The sequence below is a fragment of the Salmo trutta genome, chromosome 18 (genome assembly GCF_901001165.1).
Source record: "Salmo trutta chromosome 18, fSalTru1.1, whole genome shotgun sequence".
In the NCBI taxonomy this organism is placed as follows: Eukaryota; Metazoa; Chordata; class Actinopteri; order Salmoniformes; family Salmonidae; genus Salmo; species Salmo trutta.
This window is the reverse complement of record NC_042974.1, coordinates 28627855-28649068: the sequence shown is the minus strand read 5'-3', so window position 1 is coordinate 28649068 and position 21214 is coordinate 28627855. Positions and strand designations below refer to the sequence as shown.

The window sequence follows — 21214 nt, the reverse complement described above, 5'->3', positions numbered from 1 at the left end:
GGAGAACACTACCTGCTCGAATGCATAGAGCCAACTGTAAAGTTTGGTGAAGAAGGAATAATGGTCTGGGGCAGTTTTTCATGGTTCAGGATAGGCCCCTTAGTTCCAGTGAAGGGAAATCTTAAAACTTTTATCATACAATGACATTCTAGACGATTCTGTGCTTCAAACTTTGTGGGCAACAGTTTGGGGAAGGCCTGTCCTGTTCCAGCATGACAATGCCCCCTTGCACAAAGCGAGGTCCATTCAGAAATGGTTTGTCGCGATCAGTGGGATGAATTGGAACGCCGACTGCGAGCCAGGCCTAATCGCCCAACATCAGTGCCCAACCTCACTAATTATTTTGTGGCTGAATGGAAGCAAGTCCATGCAGCAATGTTCCAACATCTAGTGGAAAGCCTTCCCAGAAACGTGGAGACTGATATAACAGCAAAGGGGGGACCAACTCCATATTAATGCCCATTATTTTGGAATGAGATGTTCGACGAGCAGGTGTTCACATACTTTTGGTCTTTTAGTGTATATACCATTAGAGGAGCCTTACTACAAATAAACCACTTGTTACCGCACGTTACCCTAATATGGTGGTTTACATTGCCATATCAGCATGACCTGTCAGGCGGCTCTAGTTGGATGGATGCTAAATGTTTGTGTGTTTATATGGTTGGTCTGTCTGGTTGTAGCTACGTTACTGCAGGTACACTGCAGAAGTGGACAAAGGGCAGTGTTCTTTCTCCTGGTCCAGTGAACACTGGCAAGGCAAGCCTGAGCATGCAGACTTAATGAGCTCAGTGAGGCGAGTCAGGCAGGCAGGAGGAAACATATGATATCATTCCACTCACATGGACCCAATAAGCGCCCTCATACGTATCTGTGCTGCCAACCCTGACTATGCAACCAGTCTTTGTTTTACATCGCAACAACTGTTCACAGACTGAAATGTAAATTTGTTTGCTGTCAAATTCAGCGGTTGCCTTGGACACATGAGCGTCTCTGGGCCTTTCCTTGTAACCATGGAGCTGGGAGTTGACAGGGCCTTCCCAGCATACGTCTCTCCGATGGAGTCCAGGGGCTGCAGTGGGCGACAGAAGACCCGGATTCCAGAGTTTATCCAGAGGAGTGGGACATGCAGAACAACAACCCAACATTCCAAAGACAAAGACGAGGAGAGGAGGAAAGAGGACAGCGGTGGTTCCAGGAACAATGCTACCATGGCACCCACCTCCGGTTATATGAGTGACAGGAGGCAGTACTCTATAAGGGCACCGGTGGTCACCACCACAGAGCAGCAGACCTCCATCCTAAAGAAATCATACCTACAGGAGCACCCAGAAAACGTGAGATGGGAGCGTATATGCTTTGTAACATGCATTGACTGCTACAATTGTATGACTTCTGAGAAGTAGAAAGAACACGTTAAATTTAGATGACGTGATTTATTTTGCTTTGAAACTAATTACATTTACATTTACATTTAAGTCATTTAGCAGACGCTCTTATCCAGAGCGACTTACAAATTGGTGCATTCACCTATAATATCCAGTAGAACAACCACTTTACAATAGTGCATCTAAATATTTTAAAGGGGGGGTTAGAAGTAATTCTACTTCTACTATACAAATAATAACAATGAATTCTACAGTGTATGTTAGCTGTACCTACTCCTACTCTATCCCTCACCATAGGAGCGACAGTGGGAAGGTAGCAGTAATGAAGCAGACCATCACAGAGTGTTTGACTTCCAGCTCAGACGGGCTGAACAGGATTCCCCAGACAACCTCAACCCCTCTCAGGCTGACATCTCACCCTGCTCAGCTTCCAAAGAGGACCTCAACACCTCCCTGGGGGTGTCAGACCTCAGGACCAGGCTGTCACACGAAGAACCCACCTTCAGGTCATTATACCTGGGCAGCAGGCCCGGCCGACACAGCCTCTCCAGCCGACCCCTGGAGGTCCATAGCTTCTCTACTCCACTCAGACCCAAGTGGACCTCCACTCTGCTATCCTCCCTCTCGCCTTCCTACATCCCCCATTTGCGCCCCTCCAGACAGAGATGGACAGAGCTGAGAATGGATGCAGGTGAAGTTTATCAATCACGTGAAGGGGGAGGGGAAACGTATCTAAACGTAGGCCCTTCAGTGGGCGACTCCAAGGGTCGCTCCAACCCTGCGCTCCACACCATGTCCCCCCACCAGGCCAACTGCTGGCCCTGTATCATTTCCAGCTCCCTGCCCCACTCCCCAGACCGACACTCTTCAAGCTGGGACCCTGATAAGGAGTATCAGACCCTCCTGGACTACACCTACCCCCTCAGGCCAGGTAGGGTGGTGGATGGATGGGATACCTCAGAGCTCGGGGGTGGGTCTCTCATCCAGACAGACCCAGGCCTCCTGGATTCGGGGGTAGAACTGGACCGCCTCTGCAGCTCCATCAGCCTATCAGCTTTGGACTTTTCCCTAAGTGTCATGGCAGGGGTGGGCACTAGTAGGGCCAGGGAGATGGGAATGCTGGGTATAGGTCAGAGGTCATCTGAGCTGCGTGGGTTCTCACACTCCAAGTCCTCTGATGGTCGCCTCTCCACTAGCCCCTTCTTCTCTGCGGACCCTATTGGTCTATCAGTAGAGAGTCTGGACTATAGTGGAAGTGGTGGTGGTCTGAACCATTCACATCATAGCGGGGGAGGTCACTACCGCCAACATGGCAGCTCCTCCTCCTCTTCCACCACGTTCATCCGCACAACCAGTATCCTTCCCCGGCCAGGGTACCTCGGAGAGTGGGATTGGGACGAGGAGTTCTGGCCTCTCCCGGAGCAGTTGGAGGAGCTCCAGGGTTTGTCCCAGCAGGTCAGGGAGGTGACGGCCCAACTCAGCCAGTCTGTCACAGCCAATTGGGACTCCCTGGAGAGGGGGAACACCTCCGTCCAGTCCTGCATGACCATGGCAGAGAAACAGGAGGCAGAGGAGGAGAGAGAAGAACAGGAGCAGAATAAGGAGGAAGAAAGGAAGGATCAGAAGGAGAAAGAAAAAGTGTCCATTTCTGAAGCACTTCAATACTTCAATAAAGGTATGTGTTGGTGGCAGCATTTTAGTAGGCTCTATTATTTTATGGTATTTTATAGTATTTGTAATAGTTTTTAATTTAGCACGTGTTTGACTTCAAATACTTTCCGCCTCTGAAGCGATCCATTGTTGGGAGTCCTTCCAGGCAGCCAGAGGCTCTGGTTTTAGGATGGAGGCTGGGGTAGTAGGCAGGGGAGTGAGAAGGGCCAGTCTGAGGGAGGCGGCAGGCATGGTGGACCAGCTGAGTGGACTAACCCTGCCTGAGTTCCAGACGGGGAGCCAGGGGGAGCAGGAGCAAAGGGAGTCCCTCATGCAGCACATCCAGGTTCGGACAGAGAGCTACTGTAAGATGATCACTGTATTTTGTGGAATATAATAACAAGCATATGCCACTTCCAGCAATACAATGCCGCGTAATGCAATATGATACACGGCACAATGAGATACAATACACATTACACAATCAGTGCAAGGTGTTGATAATGGTATATTGCATAATACATGTGCAGTACATAGGTACATCTCTCTTAAAGGTGCTACACACAGGATATATATATACATTTTTTCATTGCCAATTTTGTCATTTCAGAACATTTCCATAATAGATTGAGTGTATAAAACATTAGGAACACCTTAATATTGAGTGGCATCTCCTTTTTGCTCTCAGAACAGCCTCAATTTGTCGGGGCATGGACTCTACAAGGTATCGAAAGCGTTCCACAGTTGGCTGGATTTCCTTTGTGTGGTGGACCGTTCTTGATACACACGGGAAACTGTTGAGCATGAAAAACCCAGCAGCGTTGCAATTCTTGACACAAACCGGTGTGCCTGGCACCTACTACCATACCCCGTTCAAAGGCACTTAAATCTTTCGTCTTGATCATTCACCCTCTGAATGGTACACATACACAATCCATGTCTCAATTGTCTCAAGGCTTACAAATCCTTCTTTAACCTGTCCTCTCCCCTTCATCTACACTGATTTAAGTGGATTTAATAGGTGACATCAATAAAGGATCATAGCTTTCACCTGGATTCACCTGGTCAGTCTATGTCATGGAAAGAGCAGGTGTTCCTAATGTTTTGTACACTCAGTGTATCTGGCGCTAATAGCTGAATGATGGTGTTTCACAGTATTACTGTGATTGGCTGTGATATTTGCAAAAATTCTATACTGTTCGATCAATTTCAGTTTATGTGAGAAAACTAGCACTGAATAGCGTAGGGAGTCATTGTACCATCTAAATCGCTGTGAAACATCTTTTCAATACGAAAAAATATTCTTACTTTCGGTTTTAGTTCACCAGCTTCAAACAGCCGTAAAAACAATTTTTTTTGTGGCTGGAAATATATTTCTCAGCGATTTAGATGATACAATGATTCCCTACACTATTCAGTACTTGTTCTCTCACAGAAACTAAAACACATTGAAACACAGCCACAAAGTCAGAACAGCTGCCGCTCCGGCGGGAGAAATCAATTGGCGAATATCACAGCCAATCACAACACTGGCTGTCACGTTTGTCGTATGATGGAGACCAAGGCGCAGCATGTGTATCGTTCCACATTTTATTTAAACTGTGAAACTATGCAAGACATCCAAATAAACTACTAAACAAAATCACAAACCGTGACAAAGAGGTGCAACATACACTACCTCAAAATAATCTCCCACACAACCTAGTGGGAAAAACAACAACTTAAATATGATCCCCAATTAGAGACAACGATAACCAGCTGCCTCTAATTGGGAATCATACAAAAACCCCAACATAGAAAAAAGAAACTAGAACAACATAGAAATACATAAACTAGACAAAACCCAACATAGAAAAAAGAAACTAGAACCAACATAGAAATACATAAACTAGACAAAACCCCCAACATAGAAAAAAGAAACTAGAACCAACATAGAAATAAATAAACTAGACAAAACCCCCTGTCACGCCCTGACCTACTCTACCATAGAAAATAAAAGCTTTCTATGGTCAGGACGTGACACTGGCGGGTAAGTAATACTGTGAAACACTACCATTCCACTATTACTACAGATATATTATGATCATTTTCTGAAATTACAATGCACAAATTCAACAACAACACAAATCCTATGTGTAGCACCTTTAAATATTACTATATTCAAATCCACAAACAAGCTGTTGTGGGGCAATTTGATATTAATTCTGCGACTTACGACCTGTTTACCCATCAGACCTTCTGTTCTAACCTGGAGGAGCTCATCCAATGGCTGTACACGGTGGTGGAGAGGATGGAGGTGTTGGAGCCGCCCACTGTGGACATCAAGAGTGTCAAGTCATCCCTGGCGAATTATAAGGTCATTGGTGCACATACACAGACACTTTAAATTATCATATAAATCAATTCTATATTTAATTATTTGGGTGTACACTACGCGTCTTCTCAGCTTTATAGCTTGGGGAAATTGATTAATCAACCCACTCTGCCCCCTTCTCTCTCTCTCTTAATATTTCTATATGCCTCTTTCTCCCCACTCCCTCTGTTTTTCCCTTTGTCTTCTTCACCCCATCTCTCTTTCCTCCCCCCTCCCTTTCTCCCTCCACAGAGGTTTCAGAGAGAAGTAAACGCCCACCAGCCGCTGACCACCTCTGTTCTGCAAACTGGAGAGCTTCTCCTGGGTTGTTTGACCTCCACTTCTCCCGGTGAACCTTCCATCACTGACAAGTTACTCTTTGCCTGCAGCTATTTAATTGATACCTACTGTATCTCAGGTGTCACCCACCACCTGATAATTAGGACAGGTTTAGAAATTAGGCTGCCTTCAAACAGGAATGATCCTGCTCTCAACTCAAGCGGATCAGCCTGTCAGACCAGACTTCTTCTTCTTAGTAAAGGGTGTGGAAGTGTTTTACCGGAAGAAGATGTCGTGTCTTTGGCTATGCCGGATTAAGTGATATGACATGCTAATTTATAAAATTATTTCTCTGTAATTAATATTACCTGATTAAGCTAATCATGTAAATGTAATTAACTAGAAAGTCGGGGCACCGCAGAAGAACGTTTATAGAGCTGTTATCTTCCGAATAAACTCTTAAAATACTTTGTAATATTTTACATCGATAGCAGTCAATATTAACCCTTATCTTATTTTCAGTCTCATAATGAAAGTTGTCAATTCTTGGTTATCTTCACTAACCCTGGCTAACAAGTTGAATCAGCAATACAAAATTGGGTTTAATTATTTATTTACTAAATACCTAACTAATCACACAGAATTACAAATACACAGAATACAAATGATGTCATACAGAAAACGCCCTGGTGAACGGAGCCTGTATCATGGCTGGTTACACAAAGGAAAGGGGGTTGGGCTTGAATGAAAGGGCGGGAAGACTTAGGAACACAGAAACAGCAGCTATGCTATCGTAAATACATTATCTTATGCATTCTAAATTACCGCCCATTTGGAAAAGGAAAATGCAATAAATATTTACTCTGAGCTGCGCTTCGGTAGATTGGTCGTAGATGCTGGCCGGGTTGGCCAACAGATCTTCCTGTAGTGGAAGAATGTCTCTAGTGGTAATTGATACGTGGTGGTATCTTCGTCTGGTTGTTAGACTGGATCCGTCGTCCGTCCTTTCCTAGCCCACGTTAGCAGCGGCTAACTCAATGGCTAGGAAGTATCACTTCTGTAGTGAATAAGCTCAAAGTTCATACCAGTTCATACCATAGCTCACGCCGAGGTTGGCTTAGTTCTGTCCTTGATATGTGTCTGTCCTTCTAACGTAGGGGCTGCAGACCTCCCGTACTGGAACATACTGGTTATCTTTTCGTCAAAGGCTTATATAGTGGAGAGGGGGAAAGGAGGTGTTTCATCGTTTATAACCCCATGTCTCTTCACAGGGTTGGGCCACTGATCGGGCAGGGCACTTTCCTTATGAAAACCCAATTCTCTCATTCGGAAGCTAAAATTACATTTAATCTCCTAACAAACAATTTCAATATCAAACATTTCAATTGCATAACAATTCCATGTGACTCTGATAACTAGAGGGTGTATACTTTCTCAGGTACAGTTTATGTCGTCCTGTCATCAATCATAATGTCCCAGATAACAATGAAATGACATACATACTCATTACATTATCAAGCATATTTCCAACTGGTTTTATTATCAAAAGATGGTTCCTTTCCCCATTTGTTTGATGTTCCCAGACTCTCTATATTTAACAGGACAGCAGTCCTTCAGTAGGGTCAGTAAGAGAGGGGAAGGGAGAAAGGTATTTATGGGGGGGTCATAAACCTTACCCACAGGCCAACGTCATGACAGTCCCCCCATGTTGGGTTCAATCTTGCGATTAAACTGCATGTTGTAAACCAACATAAAAATGAACGTGGGTTGTCCTGGTTGTGGATCATCGTTGTGGTCCCCATCTGGCGGTCGACCCGGGTAGGGTATCTGCAAATGAAGAAGTCCGCTCCAAGGCTGGGCAGCAGATGTCCAGTTGGTGGTTGCTATTGCAGTCCCCCCTCTGGTGGTCGACCCGGGTAGGGTCTCTGCAAATGAAGATGTCCGTTCCATGACTCGGCAGCGGATGTCCGGATTGGGATCGCCGTTCCGGACCCGTCGTCTGGTCGTCCAGACTGGAATATCTGGGCAGTAACTTAGGCAGAGGTTAACAACGCACACACACTCATGAAATATATCATTACATTTCCTCCCAAATGAGCGGCGTTGTGGCACTAACTGATGGTTGTATGGGGGAGTTGTTTATGGCTCTATCACTTTCTATGTGCCAAAGAAAATGAAACAAAATTAATGAAAGCATAAACAAAACAAAATAGTTATGCCACCTTAATCATCTAATTGGACTGTATTCTATCTACGTCCATGGTCTTGGCAAAATGACCCTATCATGGCATTGTCTAATGTCATATCTAGGGCTTTCCTAATTTGCGGGGTGGCGCTTAGGGTACTATCCTAAGTTGACAACTATATGATAAGTCTACAGCTGTAAGGCACTAGTTTTGGGCAGTCTACAGTGATGACCTATGGACTTCTGGTTAGAAAACTGGTGAGTGCTGTAGAGTCAAAGGCATAGAAGTAAATGTTCAACTTTACTAAGGCTGGTATTTTGCTTGGACCCTTAAGTGATCCTAGCATAAATCCTAATTGGATGTTCCGTTGTGCATGTGCGTTTATGCTTACACAATCGCGCATGTCAAGGGAAGAAAACCAAGTATCCTGGCAGATTACAACTTGTTCAGAATGAGTCTGACGTAGTCAGGTAATTTTCAGGTCAATGCCTGGAGGTCAGTCAGAATTGGTGTCAAGGGAGTCTGTAGTAGTTTTCTACAAGTCACGGTGTCTTCCACTATTGTAGTGGCGGTAGATATGAAGTCTATTTCATAGCTATGTTATCCACGGAGGAGCTAACCTCACGACGGAAGTACTCTAAGTATTAGACCAGTCGTATGTGGTGTGATCATGGTTCATGACTTCTAATAACTTTTCTCCTGAACGGAGGGTTCTATTTATTAGTGGCATGTGTTAACCATTGGAAGAGTGCAATGGAGATTCCCTTCCCCGTGTTGCACTCTGAGTGACTCCTATGTCGCTATTATCAATAGCAATTTAACTTGTGAGGTTACTAATCCTCTTACTGAGTGTTGCTGGACTGACTGTGGTATTGGTACTGGTATTCAAGGGGTCCAGTTGTCCTACCGATTTATTCTGAAATATTATCTACCGGAACACATGATTGGAGCATATTACTAGTTGTATTGTAGTTGAACCTACACATGGCAAGGAATGATTATTGTTGCCTTTTGTTTTGGAGGTGGACAAGTCCACTGGACTTCCTTTACGACCAGTGTGGTACACCTCAGAACTATCTTAGATGTGTTCTAAGATAATCCCCGTCTAGGGGCCTGTCTGCTCCTCACTGTTCTCATAGGGGAGTTTACAACTAGATTTGATTTATGCTCTGGCGGTCTCGTACGGTGTTGTCTGTAGTCTCGACCCCCCCACCGGCCTCGATGAGGCTCATCATGGGTCTGGGCTACTATTCCCCCCCTTTGTTTCTCGGGACCCCCCCACCAGCGGGTGGTGTTGGTGTCCGAGGCGCAAACGAAAAGGTTGGACCCTATGTACGAGTTGTCAGTGGCCGCGTTATTATGAGAATGGCTGTAACCTTTCAACCAAATCTCCTGGTGTTTGTGCTTCAACACCCTCAGTGGCTGTCGAGGTCTGTCAGTCACCACCGCGTCCGCGTGTGGCAACCTCTTCAGTACCTGCAAACTGAGACGAGGATATCGGTCTGTGATATCGCAAAGTGTTTCACCAGTGGGAGTCATCGGGTCAGTTGCTGGACTGACGCCATTAGTGTCATTGTAAGGGGTGACAGTCCCCAACAAAGCAGAAGGTGTATCATCGGAAGCAGAGTGTACTCTGCGCATCAATGTTTTTCTTGCTGAGACGGCCGCAGTGCTTGCGGAAGTGTCCGAAGAGCAAGAGAAGTTCATCTCAACTACCGTATTGCACAACTGCAAGGAGGAGGGAAGTTGCTCATTCACAGAGACAGCTGGCTCGAAATCATGAAAAGAATGGTCAATCAGATTGGCTGATGGAATGTGTCGAGATATCGTAATATCTCCTTGGATCGGATTCTGCACCAAGAGGTTTCTAAACGTCTTTTTCCCAAGGGGTGCTTTCGACAGATACCCCTCGTGAATGACTGCGTTGCAGCTAGCGTTAGGGGAAGACAGTGTGGTCAGTGGAGAAGGCACTGTGGCCTGTGACCATACCTGGTTGGTTTTCCAATCCATCAATGGGAGTAACCGATCCATCAAGTCTGCTCCAAGTAGCAGGGTTACAGTTTTGAGGCTGGTAACATACACAGGGTGAACGAGCGATACGTCCTGGAAGTGTAGTTTCAGCATGACTCTCAATGTGAGAGGCGAGGTAGTCTGAGTGACCCCTCGAAGTGTAGTGTCGCATCGTTCCACTTTTAACCAACGTTTAGTTGGCTTCAAAGCCCTTTTGAGATCATCAAACAATGTTTGAGAGATGAGTGATATTGTCGCACCCGAATCAATTAGCGCATGACAAGCTAAGCAGTCCTCCAGGACTGTTTCCAGGTATGGCCGTTTAGATTCGTGGTTAGTGGACATATTCCCCACAAAGTGGAGTGGTCGTTCGCCACGACGTGATGTGCCATGTCTGTTCAAGATGGAAGCAGATTGACTTTTCCGATTTTGAGTGGGCTTGGCTTTAACGAAGCGTTTGACCTTTTTCTTCACAACTTTTGTATCAGAGTCTATAGACAGAGCCCGGGGGCTTGTTTCTTGATCAAGCGGGCCCTGGATAGGGTCTTGAATGAGAGCGGGAGAAATTTGAACTTTAACGTCCTTGCTATGGGTGTTAATTCCTGCGGACCTGGTGTCCGGTAATTCCCCATCTAGTCCTTGTGACTTATCTTTTACCCTTTTCTCAAATTGTTCTCGCTTAAGTTCTTCCCATAGTGGGACTTCTGGAGAACATTGGTCTACGTTTTGATCGTCCTTCAACCCTTTGTTACCCTTGTGCTCTGACACTTTTTGTGGGTTGGGTGCAGGAACGTAGCGAACGGGTCGATTGTAGCGGTAGTCATGTTGATGGCTACGTACTTTACAGTTATTTCGACCGTGGAGGTTATTGGAATCATGGTTTCGTGGTAGAAACTGTTGTTGTGCGTCATCTCTCGACGCTCCAATACCTGATAATGCACCCTCTAACTGGAGTGAGTGCTCCTGGTTAAACTTCAAAACCGAGTGGTCAGGGCTCTTAGCGTTGTGAACTTTTAATGCCTCAAAAGCTGTGCTTGCAAGCTCTCTGAGTTGTAAGATAGGCAAGCCAACGTGGGCTGCAGGGCCCAAGTAGGTAATGAAGGTGGGATACATGTTCGACAGGAACATTTGTTTGAATGGTAACAGCTCTTCCATTCCTGTTTCCGTGAGTAGGCCAAAGTAAGCTGAACGAAGCCTATGATAGAAAGCTTGTGGGTGTTCGTTTCAAGCCAGTGAGCTATCGTGTTTGCGAGTCGCAGAACCACTGAATTCTAATTTCAAAGCTGTGGCAAGTTTAGCGTAGTCATTTAGCACGTGTTGCTATTGTAGGCGAATGAACCTCGTCACGTGTCTATTCGACGTTCGCTTCAACAGGTAAACCCTGTCAGAACCCGTAGCGTTCGGGTAGCCACCCAACGCGTCCTCTATGTCAGCTAGGAACGTCTCAGTATCGTTTGGCTGACCTGGAACGGGGTCAAAGGTGGGGAAATTCTTGACGAGTTTGTCAAGGTATTCCGCGCCAAGCGGGCGGAGAGGGTTGGCTTCATCCTGTGGAGAAATTGGGGCCGAAAGGCCAAGAGGAGAAGCCAAGCTTTGGCTTTGTTGGCCAAGAGGCTCCATATTACTCAGTGCCGAATGGCCAAGAGGAGAAGACTGAGGGACACATGATGGATGCAATGTCTGAAACCTATCGTCTTCACTCCTTTGAGTACCGGACTCCGGTTGCTTGGATGGGTAGTCATGCTGTAGAGCGTGACCATTCTGCATTTCCTCCAGATGGTACCTAAGGGTGGTCTTCTGCTGCATTGCAGAGTCCACTTGAGCGCTTAGAGTACCAATTTTGGACACGTGAGTGTCACACCTCCTCCTTTCGGTCTCAAACTTATCTGTCATGGTTTGCAGATAGAGGTCTCGAGTACGGAGCGAGAGATTCAGTGATAAGATTTCCTCTGCTTGCTTAGAAATCAATATTTCCATCCTCATCACCTGAGTTCTCTCATCATTCATTTGGTCAGCAACTTCAATAAGTTCTGCTGATTTATCATCCAACTTTGTCACTGTGTTCATTAACTGATCGTCTTTGGTCTGCAGCGCTTTGAGGAGCACCGTGTTATTTTGAGTAACATTCAACAAAACAGCATGCATGTTGTCCAGTTGAGCGCTCCTGTTTGTAGATAACTCTTCAGATTTATCTAGTTTGGCGAGGACATCATCGTATTTAGTTTTGGCTAAATCGAGTTGTTCCTGCAGATGACGATTTTGTTCAAGAGTTTGTGCTCGTTCATCGTCATAAGTATTTGCAATTACTTTTAATTGTTCCGATTTCAAACGCAGTTCCTCGACTAGCAGAATGTTTTCATTTCCTGCTTTTGTCAATAGTTGCTCAGTTCTCTCCACCTGTGCCCTCATGTTAGCCATGTCTTGCGCATGCTTCAGCTGTGCACTGTGGTATTGGACCGATGCCAACCTTTGATGGCGATACATAAGTGCTAAAGTGGAGAGAACCGTCACAAAGCCTGTGTTTGATGGTTGATTTTGGACAGTGTTCGCAATTTTGGCTGTTGTTTTTCTAATGGCATAATTAGGGTTGGTATCGCTGCTGAGGTCAGAGATCAATCCTTTTATGGGTGGAGGTTCACTAATTAGCGGAGGAGTGGTGACCACCTCCTTTGGTAGCTTGCACATTATTAGAAAAATTTAGAGGAAAGATTTTCCTATTTTTTTTTCAATGTTTGGGTTTGGAATTCATTGGAAGCTGCAAAGACAAGTTTAATCTATTTATAGATGTTGACGAACCATCAGTACTGTACCAGTAATGTGGAAGTTGGATGTGAATGAATTTGCAAAAGCAAATTGAATGAATTAATCAATGCCAATGATTACTCATACCTGGGTAGGCTATCTGGGTATTAAACTTGAATTAACCTGAGATTGCTTCATCCAGGTTAATATGGGAAGTTTAAAAGTGTCTCATTTGATTGCAAGAACATTAAGGTATGTTCAACAATTTAACTTATTAAATTGAATGAGATGATAATCCATACAATCTCCAGTGATTGGATATCATAAGTGTTAACAGTAGATCAAATGTTGGGAACACTCCCCCCTATGGTACACTTCTTCCTTGGGATTCCCGCTGGGGCGGGACTTCTGTCAGTACTGGATTACTGAATGGGTTTTGCAAAAACCAAATTTTACTGATTGATCAATTTTAATGATAAATCAAACCTGTATAGGCTATTTGGGATTTAAACTTTAATTAACCTGAGAGGTTTATTCATCTAGGTTAATGTGGAAAAAAAGATTACAATGTCTCATTTAGAAAACTCATCAATTTGGATATTTTTTTTAAAAAGATCCACTTGAGAATGTAAATCTGGCAATTTCACTTATTAGTTCAATTGAATAAGACATCGATATCCGTCTGGATATCATGAGTAACGACTTGAGTGTCACCTGACTAATTATTTGAAGTACAGTACTGGAGACTCTTCAGAGGTCCCTACTGGCACACACTGAAATCAACCGGAAGTACCCAGGGCAGGACTTTCGTTTCGCAAGTCGGATGAATTACAATGTGGCACAAACAAAATGGCTGTTTTCCCTTTTGTTAGCTTAGCATCTCAAGCAAGCTAATGCTACTTGATGCCTGAAAAATGCTCACATAGGATTCCCTTGGCAAGGGAAAGGTTTTACTTATAACGTATTATGTTCAAACCCTTTTCGGCGATATTTGACGATGTTTTAACCGGAACTCGCGGTAAACAACAAAATGCACCGTGGTCTCCTCGCATCGAAACGCGAGAGACAGACAGAGAGATACTTATAAACTGGTCAAGCTAATCTCTCCTAAATTTCAATCGGCTGGCTCTTTGTCCTCGCTCGAGAAATTAATAATGACCTAGCCAACACGCGTCTGAAACGCGCGAGGCAGAAATAGCCCAGCGTTTGGCCAAACGCGCTATTTATCAGATAGCTTTATCAGTCCTCCTACAGAACTGTATAGCTTATGCTCGCCACTGACTACCTCAGAGCACAACACGGAGGCGATTCTCCAGAGCACACACGCACCAATAATTCCTATCTACAATTCCCATAATGTATATAATCAACTTGGTATATTATGTAATCTGCTTTTCAATTTTATATAGGCTGAATCAAAATGAAAGCTCCATCCTATTTTAGATTCCTCGCACGGGGGCTCCATTATGTTATTATCACATTGACCCAACGTGCGTCTTAGTTTTAGAGTCCTCTCAGGGGGCGCCATAAATGTCTGTTCAGACCCTTTTCGGATCATTGAACAATGTTAAATTCTTAGGAAGCAGAGTATACTCTGGGCTAACAGTGGAGAAGGCACTGTAAAATTTGGTTTAATTATTTATTTACTAAATTCCTAACTAATCACACAGAATTACAAATACACAGAATACAATGATGTCATACAGAATTCACCCCTGGTGAACAGAACCTGTATGAAAGCTGGTTACACAAAGAAAGGGGGTTGGGCTTGAATGAAAGGGCGGGAAGACTTAGGAACAAAGAAACAGCAGCTATGCTATCGTAAATACATTATCTTATGCATTCTAAATTACCGCCCATTTGGAAAAGGAAAATGCAATAAATATTTACTCTGAGCTGCGCTTCGGTAGATTGGTCGTAGATGCTGGCCGGGTTGGCCAACAGATCTTCCTGTAGTGGAAGAATGTCAATGGTGGTAAATTGGATACGTGGTGGTATCTTCGTCTGGTTGTTAGACTGGATCCGTCGTCCGTCCTTTCCTAGCCCACGTTAGCAGCGGCTAACTCAACGGCTAGGAATTATCACTTCTGTAGTGAATAAGCTCAAAGTTCATACCAGTTCATACCATAGCTCACGCCGAGGTTGGCTTAGTTCTGTCCTTGATATGTGTCTGTCCTTCTAACGTAGAGGCTGCAGACCTCCCGTACTGGAACATACTGGTTATCTTTTCGTCAAAGGCTTATATAGTGGAGAGGGGGAAAGGAGGTGTTTCATCGTTTATAACCCCATGTCTCTTCACAGGGTTGGGCCACTGATCGGGCAGGGCACTTTCCTTATGAAAACCCAATTCTCTCATTCGGAAGCTAAAATTACATTTAATCTCCTAACAAACAATTTCAATATCAAACATTTCAATTGCATAACAATTCCATGTGACTCTGATAACTAGAGGGTGTATACTTTCTCAGGTACAGTTTATGTCGTCCTGTCATCAATCATAATGTCTCAGATGACAATGAACTGACATACATACTCATTACGTTATCAAGCATATTTCCAACTGGTTTTATTATCAAAAGATGGTTCCTTTCCCCATTTGTTTGATGTTCCCAGACTCTCTATATTTAACAGGACAGCAGTCCTTTAGTAGGGTCAGTAAGAGAGGGGAAGGGAGAAAGGTATTTATGGGGGGGGTCATAAACCTTACCCACAGGCCAACGTCATGACAAAGACGATGAGGCCAACACACCACCCTACACTATTTCCCTATGTGAATTCTGAAATACACTTGTGCTCCTTTACTAACTGAAGCGTAAAATGAATTGCATGACACAGCAACAACATCTGAGACTATTGAAGTGGGCCCTGCCTGTGTTTTAAAGGGCTCCAAATTACAAATGACAAATGAGTTTACTTGTTTGTGTGAAAGCTACCTTGATCAAAGGGTAGAATTTCTTGTCTGCTAACAGTGGTGAGCTTGACTATTTGTTTCAGGTCCCATATAGTTCAGTTCAACATCTAACACTGGCATACTGTCGATTTGTTCTGGTGGTCAGGCGTAATTCTATACACACAGTCCTCTCCTCTGACAGAAGCAGGAAATGCTGTGTGAGGAGAATGCGGCCATGCATGACTAAGAGTTTTGGGGCTCTGTTTTCTTCTCTTTCTCTTAATCCAAGTTGTTACATGTCACAGGCAAACAAAAAGGAATCTTAGTGAGTTGAATGTGAAATGTACCACTACAGTTTCCCATTTCTCTTCTGTTTTCTATACTCATCTCTATACTACTCTCTCTTCTCTCTTCCCCTGTCTCTCCTCCCTCTCTCTCTTCCTCTTCTTATGTCCCCCAGTTCTGAAAGAGACCCTCTGTCTTATTGAGAGGCAGTCCAAGGCGCTGGAGACCCACTCAGAGCACCTCTTCTCCTCTATTATCTCGGCCATGGACAGACTGACCCAGCCCAGGGAGCCCAGTGGGAGAGAGGAGACCCAGGCATGGGTCCCGGATAGGATGGCGGTCCAGAGGACAGCTCAGTGAAGGCTCCATTCAAGGCACGGATAGTATGTTTCTACGGTTATGTAGAGATTGGGATATGCTTACTCTATAGCACCCTCTAGTGACATGTTATCAGTTTTATTATTTAATCATCATAAGAAGTCAGTTTTCTCCTATTGTCTTTCAGTAATGAAGAATGAGTGTGGATTGGTGGAGCAGGCTTGATGAGGGGGAGGAGCTTCTTCCCTTTGACATGCCTTAAAGGATTGGTTCACACTTTTTTTCACCAAATGTCAATTTATTTTTATGTCAATGGCATGTTTTGAGAAACTTAGACCACTCGCAATAGACTTCCTCGTTGCTTGTTCTGCAGTATGGGGGCTATGGAAAAACATTAACAAAGGCTAGTAGGGGAAACTGATCGAGTTGCGCCAAAATGGAATAATATAATGTTGCGGATAAAGTTTGGAATTTCATGTGTACAACATCTAATGACCTGTATCACTAAAATAACGTATTTGGGTGTTTTTGGAGTCTTTGTCTTTCCGTAGCCCCCATACTGCAGAGCATGCAATGAGGAAGTCTATTGCGGGTGGTCGAAGTTTCTCAAAACCAAGTGAAATCGCCAAAAAAGTGTCTGCACCCTTCTGTAGCATGCAATTTATATCACAAATAGACATTTGGTTAAAAAAATAGTGGAATGGACCTTGTTGTGTTGGAAAGAGACCACCTGACTGTTGTCATGCTTTTGATTCATTATTTTGTTAAGTGCTTTTTAAATTTACTGTGCCTTCAGAAAGAATTCTCACCCCTTGACTTTTTCCACATTTTTGTTGTTACAGCCTGAATTGAAAATTGATTAAATTTATATTTTGTGTCACTGATCTACACACGATACCTCACAATGTGAAAGTGGAATTAATTTTTCAGAAATGTTTACATATTAATTAAAAATGAAAAGCTAGGGCCTCCCAAGCGGCGCAGCAATCTAAGGCACTGCATCGAAGTGCTTGAGGTGTCACTACAGACCCGGGTTCGATCCTAGGTTGTGTTACAGCCAGACGCAACCGGGAGACCCATGAAGCGGCGTTTAATTGGCCCAGCGTTGTCCGGGTTTGGGAGGGTTTTGCTGGCCATGATGTCCTTGTCCCATTGTGCTCTAGCGTTTCCTTGTGATGGGCCGGGCGCATGCACACTGACTTCGGTCGGCAGTTAGTTGTACGGTGTTTCCTCTGACACATTGGTGCGGCTGGCTTCTGGGTTAAGTGAGCAGTGTGTCAAGAAGCAGTGCAGCTTGGCAGGGTTGTTTTTCGGAGGACGCATGGCTCTCGACCTTTGCCTCTCCCGAATCCGTATGGGAGTTGCAGCGATGGAAAAGACTGTAACTACCAATTTGATATCACAAAATTGGGGAGAAAAGCTGAAATAAGTATTCAACCCCTTTGTTATGACACGCCTAAATAAGTTTAGGAGTAAAGATTTGCTTAACAAATCACATAAGTTGCATGGACTCATTCTGTGTTCAATAATAGTAGGTAACATTATTTTTGACTGACTACTCCATCTCTGTACCCAACACATACAATTATCTGTAAGATCCCTCAATCAACTAGTGCAGTTCAAGCACAGATTCAATCACAAAGACCAGATGTTTTTCAATGCCTCATAAAGGGCACCGATTGGTAGTGTACAAATATAAAAAAGTAGACGCTGAATCTCCCTTTGAGCATGGTGAAGTTATTAATTAGGCTCAATACACCCAGTCACAACAAAGATACAGGTGTCCTTCCTAATTCGGTTACCGGAGAGGAAAGAAACTGCTCAGGGATTTCACCATGAGGCCAATGGTGATTTTAAAACAGTTACAGACTTTGGTTGTGATATGAGAAAACAACATTGTAGTTACTCCACATTACTAACCTAAATGACAGAGGGAAAAAATGTAAGCCTGTACAGAACAAAAATATTCAAAAAAATGCATCCTGCACCCTTTCTACTGACTCTGAAAAACACCAAAAGAAAGATGCCCAGGGTCCCTGCTCATCTGCGTGAACTTGCCTTAGGCATGCTGCAAGGAGGCATGAGGACTGCAGATGTGGCCAGGGCAATAAATTGCAATGTTCGTACTGTGAGACGCCTAAGACAGTGCTACAGGGAGACAGGACGGACAGCTGATTGTCCTCACAGTGGCAGACCACGTGTAACAACACCTGTACAGGATCGGTACATCCGAATATCACACCTGCGGGACAGGTACAGGACGGCAACAACAACTGCCCAAGTTACACCAGGAACGCACAATCCCTCCATCAGTGCTCAGACTGTCCGCAATAGACAGAGAGGCTGGATTGAGGTCTTATAGGCCTGTTGTAAGGCAGGTCCTTACCAGACATCACCGGCAACAACGCCACCTATGGGCACAAACCCACCGTCACTGGACCAAACAGGACTGGCAAAAAGTGCTTTCACTGATGAGTCGCGGTTCTGTCTCACCAGGGGTGATGGTCGGATTAGCATTTACCGTTGAAGGAATGAGCGTTACACCGAGGCCTGTACTCTGGAGAGGGATCGGTTTGGAGGTAGAGGGTCCGTCGTGGTCTGGGGTGGTGTGCTACAGCGTCATAGGACTGAGCTTGTTGTCATTGCAGGCAATCTCAACGCTGTGCGTTACAGGAAAGACATCCTCCTCCCTCATGTGGTACCCTTCCTGCAGGCTCCTCCTGACATGACCCTCCAGCATGGCAATGCCACCAGCCATACTGCTCGTTCTGTGCGTGATTTCCTGCAAGACAGGAATGTCAGTGTTCTGCCATGGCCAGCGAAGAGCCCGGATCTCAATGCCATTGAGCACGTCTGGGACCTGTTGGATCGGAGGGTGAGGGCTAGGGCCATTCCCCCCTGAAATGTCTGGGAACTTGCAGGTGCCTTGGTGGAAGAGTGGGGTAACATCTCACAGCAAGAACTGGCAAATCTGGTGCAGGGACACATTATTCCATTTCTGTTAGTCACATGTCTGTGGAACTTGTTCAGTTTATATCTCAGTTGTTGAATCTTATGTTCATGCAGATATTTACACATGTTAAGTTTGCTGAAAATCAACGCAGTTGACAGTGAGAGGACGTTTCTTTTTTTGCTAAGTTGATGTGCATTCAAATTGCCATCTATAAAAAATGCAGGTGTGTTCGTTGTCCGTAGCTTAAGCCTGCCCATACCATAACCCCACCACCACCATGGGGCACTCTGTTCACAACGACGCCACACACGTGGTCTGCAGTTGTGAGGCCAGTTGGATGTTCTGCTAAATTCTCTAAAACTACATTGTAGATGGCTCATGGTAGAGAAATTAACATTCAATGCTCTGGCAACAGCTCTGGTGGACATTCCTGCAGTCAGCATGCCAATTACATGCTCCCTCAACTTGAGACATCTGTGGCATTGTGTTATGTGACAAAACTGCACATTTTAGAGTGGCCTTGTCCCCAGCACAAGGTGCACCTGTGTAATGATCATGCTGTTTAATCAGCTTATTGATATGCACACTAGCAGGGATGTAAACAACTGTGTGCTCAGAATTTGAGAGAAATAAGCTTTTGTGCGTATGGAACATTTGTGGGATCTTTTATTTCAGCTCATGAAACATGGGAGCATCCCTTTGCATGTTGTATTCATATTTTTGTTCAGGGTTGCAATGATAAACAACCAACTTGACAGAGCTTGAAGAATAAAAAAAACAATTATGGGCAAATTTTGTTCATCCAGGTGTGCAAAGCTCTTAGAGACTTACACAAAAAGACTCACAGCTGTAATCGCTGCCAAAGCTGTTTCTAACATGTATTTTGTCAGGGGGGTGAATACTTATCTAATCAAGGTACAGAACATGACCAAAAGTATGCGGGGACACCTGCTCGTTGAACCTCTCATTCCAAAATCATTGGCATTAATATGGAGTTGCTCCCCCCTTTGCTGCTATAACAGCCTCCATTCTTATGGGAAGGCTTTTCACTAGATGTTGGAACATTGCTGTGGGGAATTGCTTCCATTCAGCCATAAGAGCATTAGTGAGGTTGGACACTGATGTTGGGCGATTAGGCCTGGTTCGCAATCGGTGTGCCAATTCATCTATAAGGTGTTCGATGGGGTTGAGGTCAGGGCTTTGTGCAGGCAGTCAAATTCTTCCACACGATCTCGACAAACCATTTCTGTATGGACCTCGCTTTGAGCAATGGGGCATTGTTATGCTGAAACAGGACCTTCTCCAAACTGTTGCCACAAAGTTGGAACCACAGAATCGTCTAGAATGTCATTGTATGCTGTAGAGTTAAGATTTCCCTTCACTGGAACTAAGGGACCTAGACTAAACTATGAAAAAAGCTCCAGACCATTATTTCTCATCCACCAGAATTTACAGTTAGCACTATGCATTCGGGCAGGTAGTGTTCTCCTGGCATCCACCAAAGCCAGATTCATCCATCGGACTGCCAGATGGTGAAGCGTTACTCATCACTCTATATTAGAATGTGGTCTGCACTAATCATTGTAGATTTGTAATGTAGGATGTTGGACCATTCAGTGGCCTTAGGGCTGCAGGTAGCCTAGCATGGAAAACCTGGATGAAAAGTGCATTAAGACATACAGTACCTAAAGCCTTTAATGTGCAACATGTTTTTAACCAGCGTCTTTGTTACTGTAGTAATCAATTGTGAATGTTATGAGGGTAATGTGCACTTCAAACAATAACTTTTTAATGCCATGGAAAACTTTGTTCTTCCCACTGTTGTAATCCTCTTTCACAGAATAAACCTGGTGAAAACTACACTACTTGTTCCTACTGAGTAAACCTCATACTGTATGGCCACTAGATTTTTATGTATAATCAGTGTAGAGCTCAAGTGTAATAATTAGAATGTGTCTGAATTTAGCAGTAGGTGTACTGTGGGGACTCCAGAGGAAAACTCATGAGAATGGGATACAGTGGGTTAGGGTTTGACTTTAGTTTGATTTTACCACAGAATGCTATCTGGACATACAACAGACCACTGTGCTATAGCACAAATCTAGCTGGACACACCTATCCATATAGCAAACACATCGAACTAGGTAAACAGTGCTAGAG

General features: G+C 44.4%; 1 protein-coding gene across 1 annotated transcript; it reads left to right on the top strand.

Annotated features, from left to right (window-relative positions):
- Positions 1-1013: 1013 nt before the first annotated feature.
- LOC115152660 (uncharacterized) lies at positions 1014-16226 on the top strand. The gene is made up of 6 exons (XM_029697408.1): positions 1014-1337; positions 1686-3063; positions 3179-3384; positions 5272-5394; positions 5644-5740; positions 15959-16226. Exons 1-6 carry the CDS (start codon positions 1014-1016, stop codon positions 16141-16143), a joined length of 2313 nt encoding a protein of 770 aa, XP_029553268.1. The 3' UTR covers positions 16144-16226.
- Positions 16227-21214: the final 4988 nt, after the last annotated feature.